This window comes from Amphiprion ocellaris, chromosome 10 (genome assembly GCF_022539595.1).
Source record: "Amphiprion ocellaris isolate individual 3 ecotype Okinawa chromosome 10, ASM2253959v1, whole genome shotgun sequence".
Classification (NCBI taxonomy): Eukaryota; Metazoa; Chordata; class Actinopteri; family Pomacentridae; genus Amphiprion; species Amphiprion ocellaris.
In genome coordinates this window covers 23,049,474-23,055,473 of record NC_072775.1, presented here as the reverse complement: position 1 = coordinate 23,055,473, position 6,000 = coordinate 23,049,474, and the positions used below count along the sequence as shown (strand labels likewise).

Here is a 6,000-nt window from a genome sequence, read left to right as displayed (position 1 = left end):
ATCCATCTAGACAAGTTTTACATTATACATTATTTGTACATTTCAAGTCCAGGCAAGCTTTCAAATATGGACTTATCCAAAAAAAAAAAAAAAAAAATCCAATGTCCATCTTCTTTTTAGTTCCAAATTGTTAACAAATGTATCTTTAGCCTGCAAACTACTCTGCTTACTGTGTTCATCTGCGAGGTTGTTTATCTGATAGGGTTACAAATTACAATTTATTTTGTAATTATACAAACCAGAAGAACAACTTTCACAAACTCTGGACAATTGTTGTGGTTGATGAGTTGTTGAATTTAAATAAAGTGTCAAAAATATGATTCATATGTGCTTGAACGTATCTCCACCTTGGTTTATAATACCCTGCATGCCCCACCAGGTTACCTTCGGTTGTTCTCTTGCAAAACTTCAGTGATGTGAACAGTAATAAGTGAGAGCACTGCTGACGGTTCAAATAAAATGCCACTGAACACATTTTACATTTTAATGAATTTTAACACCAGAACACATATTTGTCAAAATTAACTTCTGAATGCTGTACAAAACAAAGATAATGAAAACAAATCTTGAGAGGAACACAGTCAATTCTGTCTTGGTAAATCAAAGCAATCACACATTAAGTCAAGGTCTACCAAACAGTGCAACAGGTTCTCTGGTTCTCCTTACATTTACCTAACAAGGCAATTATGAAATATATACAAATGCATAGAGATTGCATTCAAGCAAGATAATTTACAACAATAAGATGCATAGAGTAACCAGCATATAGCACAGCTCAGTGTCACCAAAAGTTTATTCATGCTTCCAGACAGAAGAAATGCATATCAGTAAATATGCTTGAACACCATTTTTAAAAGTAGGAAACTGAGTATGACTTCCATTTAGAATCATGTAGAAAAATAGTTTGATTTTCAGTACCAATGTTAAAATAAGTTGTTGGCTTTTGAGGATGCCCGACTGAAATACAAAGGGGAGGATGTGACACTGAAGCGGAAGTCAGTGATATGATTATACAAAACATCCCTTTGTGTAACTGTGTAGAACCTAAAATCATAAAATGCATAAGCCATTGTTATAATAATTGTATTTTTTCCCCTTATCTCCAGATTGTGAGTTCATTACGTCATTATGTTGGGATGACAAAGATAACCTGGTTAGGGCTACAACTAAAAATAATTTTTTCTTATTGATTCATCTGCTGATTAATTTCTTCATTAGTCAATTAGCTGTTTAGTGAATAAAATGTCAAAGATACTTAATGCAATTTCCCAGAGGTCAAGGGGACATCTGAACATTTATTATGGTCCACAGTTTAACACCCAAAGGTAAAGTGGTAAATCATCACATCATAGAAGCTGAAACAAAACAATGTTTGGCATTTTAGTTGCTAATGTGGCGTGCGATTATTCTGTTCTTAATTAGGTGGTCAATCAAGTATTTCAACCCAGTTCAGGATTAGTGTTTCGTGGGAAATGTCTCAAAACAATTATCCCTTTACCACACTGAAGCATTTTTCTTATTGCACATAACAGATATTATATGTTGGGGACTGTTTTGTCTGTTTTGCCACTTTGTATTAGTGTAAACTGAATATCTTAGAATTTTAGACTGATAGTCAGAAATAGCCACTGACTAAGATGACATCAGAGGATGTAATATTGGGCTATTGACAGCTGTTAAAATACCATTTTTACTATTATCAGACATTTTATTGACAGTTTAATGGATAATGAAAATAATTCTAAATGCAGCCTTACTTTAAGAACAGAACTGATGCAATTTCATCTTTAACATTGTTTGTGCAAAGACACACACAGAGCCATCAGAATAAGAAACAGGATGGACAAAAATGTATCCTACAAGTGCTTAAATTCCTTTTGGTAAAGATTAAGAAAGAAGAACAGGGTGTGTGCACATGGATCAAGGGTAAAAATCCTAAAAAAAAAATGGCAAACGATATGAGGGGAAACATGACACACTGCCCCACCCATTAGTGCATTATAAAGTGAGCAGCATAAAACCATGCACCAATCCCATGTAGAAAGAACAGTCACTGGTGGATATAAGAATCTCTTTGCCACTGTCGGGCATCTCTGTCTCTTCCTCGATCCCTATCTCTGTCCCTGTCCTTGTGTCTTTCTCTGTCTCTCTCTCGTTCTCTGTCTCTATCTCTGCCATGGTAGTGGTGGTAGCTGTGGTGATTGTGTACAGGATAGTGATCGGTGTGTTGTGTCCGTGGCGGTACATGCTGGTGATGCCTGTGCTGCCGGTTGCGTTCATTGTGCTCCTGCTCATAGTCTTCCCCAACGTGTGGCTGGCTGTTCCCACGGTGATGCTGATGGTGGTGGTGGTGGTGATGGTGGTGGTTGCTGTTGTGATGGTGGTGGTTATGGGCTCGGTGGTTATAGTAAGTCTCCTCCTCGTCCTCCTCCACCACATCTGCCAGCTCGTCCTCCCTCTCCTCAGGCAGGTGCCTTCGGGGGAGCCTCTGACTATAATCCCTGCTCGACTGTATATCCACACCGCCGGACGTTTGGCTGTGCTGGGTGTGGCCGTGGTGCTCCATCCGGCGGTGGTGGTGGTGGTGGTGGTGGTGGTGGTGGGTGTGCTGGGGTCTCTTTGGTTCGGTCCTCAGGAGTCGCTCCTCCTCCTCTCTTTGGCCCTCCTCAGCCCTGTGCTCCTGAGCTGGGGCTGAAGGGGGCTCCTGATCTAGGTGGTTCTCATGGGAGCCCTTCCTCTTGGGGGCAGCTGACTTCTTGTTTTTCTGTTCATCCTGGGATAAAACAGAAAGAACATATTGTTATATGACTGGCCCTACCACTGCTTGTACATGCATCACATCTTCAAACTTAAGCCATAGAGAGTTTATGGAGATATCATATTTGCTTATATGCTATAAATGACAGAAACTGCAAAGGTAATGGGTAGGCTCAGAAAGCTGAATTAACTTCTTGTGTCTAGTGATCTTGTCAAAACTGTTCATTTGAAATAGCTGATGAATAGTTTTTTCAAGATAAAGGTGATGAGGTAAAGCAAGTTTTAAAGGTCCCGTATAACGAAAATCCTTTTTTTGTGTGTTTTGTTCATATAAACATGGCGGTGTAAAACAAAAGCTGTTAAGATATAAAAACGTTTCCTTCTGTCATTCCTCACACCCCCCCCCACCCCCCACACCCCCCACCCCCACAAGTAGATAGATTTGCTAGTTCACTTGGTTCCTTTATTTTCTGGAGCTGCTTCTGCTCACTCTAAAATGTCTCTGCCATGAGCAAAGCACACCAATGTTCTGCTGTTGGCTGCAAAGGTGAACACGTCTTCATACAGTCCCAGCATCTGAGAAACCAAGGTTCAACTAGATTACTACCTTTGTTGCTATGGATTCTTAAAGTAAAACAGCTCAAACTAAAATCATAACTATACTTCTCCATCCTGGGTGTCAGTGAGTCAGCATGGTTGTTACTCAAATATATTTACATTCTGCACAACATGTTTTTCAGATTACAACCTACAAATACCCAGAACACCCTTCTCACACTAGACAGAGAAGCATGAACGTAACATTACACTTTAATCTGTAATGTATAAATTAAGCTCTGTGATCGATGCTTCTCTAATCACTCTAATAATGCACTTAAAGATTGTGTGTGTGACATTAATATGTTTGTCTCAGACTCCTCTCCAGTCTTGTCAGTCTGGTTTACAAATACACAACCAAATTGAAGAAACTGATTTTAAAAAAAAAAAAAAAAGGCTGTTTAAAACCTGTAATGACACAGCTCCTTTCTATTCTGAGTGAAGTTTTTTCTACATGCACTGTAACATGTAACATCTAAAAGCTAAGACATGACTGAAAAAACAGTCCTTCACCAAAACCAATATCGTATCTCATCGTTTTAAAGAATGTGATCCAAACATGGCTTTTCACAGCTATACGAGGAACATTTTCTGATAGAGAACAGAATTCATGGTTCCATCAATTATAACAAGTTGTCCAGGTCCTGTGGAAGCACAGCAGCCCCAAACCATCACACTACCACCACCATGTTCCACTGTTGGTATCATGTTCTTCTTGCGGAATGCAGTATTAGCTTAAGCCTGATATAACGGACCCATGTCTTCAAAAAGTTCTACTTTTGACTCATCAGTCCACATGATGTTATCCCAAAAGTCTTGGGGCTCATCTAGATATATTTTTGCAAATGCTTGACAAACCTTTATGTTCTCTTTGATCAGTAGTGGTCTGTGCCTTGTAACTATCCCATGACGCCATTTTCCCAGTGTCTTCGTTAGTGTGGAATCATGTAGATGGACCATAACTGAGGCCAGTGAGGCCTGCAGATCTTTTGATGTTGGTCTGGGTTATTTTGTGACCTCCTGGATTAGATATTGATATTACTTTTGGAGAAATGTTGGTCGGCTGGGCACTCCTCGGAAGGTTCCCCACTGCTCCATGTTTACTCCATTTATGGATAATGTTTCTCACTGTGGTTCTCTGGAGTCCCACAGCCTTAGCAATGGCTTTATAACCCTCCAGACTGACAAATGTCGATGACTTTGTTTCACATCTGTTCTTGAATCTCCTTAGATCGTAGCATCATGTGCTATAGTGCCAGATGGGTTCTGTTTAGTGAGATTTAGGTTCATCAAGCCTGACAGTAATCATATGTGAGTGTGGCCGGTGAGGCTGAACCCAACTGCCAAATGAATAGGGTCATTTGGTAGCACTGTATGTCTAGGGTCTGATTTTACCTGAGTTTTAATTGTACTTTGGGCTTTTACGTATTTAGTTAAAAATGTTTTTACCTGCCTCGGACAGCACTTCGTAATGTAGATTTTGCAGGGGGCTCTATAAATAAAGATTCTTACCATTTTTTTTTCCCTGGTTTTCAACTAGCTGATTTATTTTAGAATATTTACACATGTAGCAAGTGTGTTCTGCCCCACTATAATCTACAAAGAACAGGTTGTCTATATTTCTACATGCACTACTGTTCAAAAGTTTGGGGTCACTTAGAAATGTCCCTATTTTTGAAAGAAAAGCAGTTTTTTCAATGAAGATAACATTAAATGAATCAGAAATACAGTCTAGACACTGTTAATGTGGTAAATGACTATTCTAGCTGGAAACAGCTGATTTTTAATGGAATATCTCCATAGGGGTACAGAGGAACATTTCCAGCAACCATCACTCCTGTGTTCTAATGCTACATTGTGTTAGCTAATGGTGTTGAAATGCTAATTGATGATTAGAAAACCCTTGTGCAGTTATGTTAGCACATGAATACAAGAGTGAATTTTCACAGAAAACATGAAGATGCCCGGGTGACCCCAAACTTTTGAAGAGTAGTGTATATCTATATTCTATATAGAAATATATAGTTATCTCCTTTGTACTGTAGACACAATACACACACACCGCATTTCTAGCTCACTCCCAAATAACCCACAGCTAAAACTCATCTCTACTAGTACGGTGACAAAGTGAAAATGGAGCAACAGTCGGTTTCGACTGTATCTCACTCACCAGAGGTAGGCCTATCTCATTTCTGCAACTTTCCAGTGTAGTAGAATGAGAAGACATGAAATGAAATTGTTAGATGAATTAATGGAAAGAAATATGGATGGAACACATTGTAAATAACATTCCTGCTGAGCTGACAAATTACATTTCAAGCAGTTTGTCTACATTCAGCTGTTTGTCTTTCTATCCACATGACATGAATGGGTTGTGATGAGATGAAATGGTTACATTACATCCTATGATTTACTGGTTTGTTCCTTTTTTTGTTTTTCCTCGTTTGTCTGTGCTTTATCTACCGGTATTGCTGAGGGATTGGCAGGCAGTGTGTTCTCGGCCAGATGGGCCACCAGTGCGTTGGCAGGCTCCATCTCTGGAGGATGAGTGGCTCTCCAGTAGGACTCCAGGTAATCAGCAATGTGCTCACAGGCATCTGTCAGCTGGTTCTCATCTAAGATCACATCAAACATTTCCTACAGAAA

General features: G+C 39.5%; 1 protein-coding gene across 2 annotated transcripts in view; it reads right to left on the bottom strand.

Annotated features, from left to right (window-relative positions):
• Positions 1-470: 470 nt before the first annotated feature.
• cacnb2b (calcium channel, voltage-dependent, beta 2b) overlaps positions 471-6,000 on the bottom strand; it is a 50,120-nt gene continuing 44,590 nt past the window's right edge. For both annotated transcript variants that reach the window (XM_023265060.3, XM_055014652.1), the window contains 2 exons: positions 5,818-5,991; positions 471-2,773 (listed from right to left, as the gene is read on the bottom strand). In XM_023265060.3, coding sequence (XP_023120828.2) covers positions 2,051-2,773; positions 5,818-5,991 — 897 coding nt within the window. In that variant the 3' untranslated portion in view covers positions 471-2,050. The remainder of the gene's footprint in view (positions 2,774-5,817; positions 5,992-6,000) is intronic.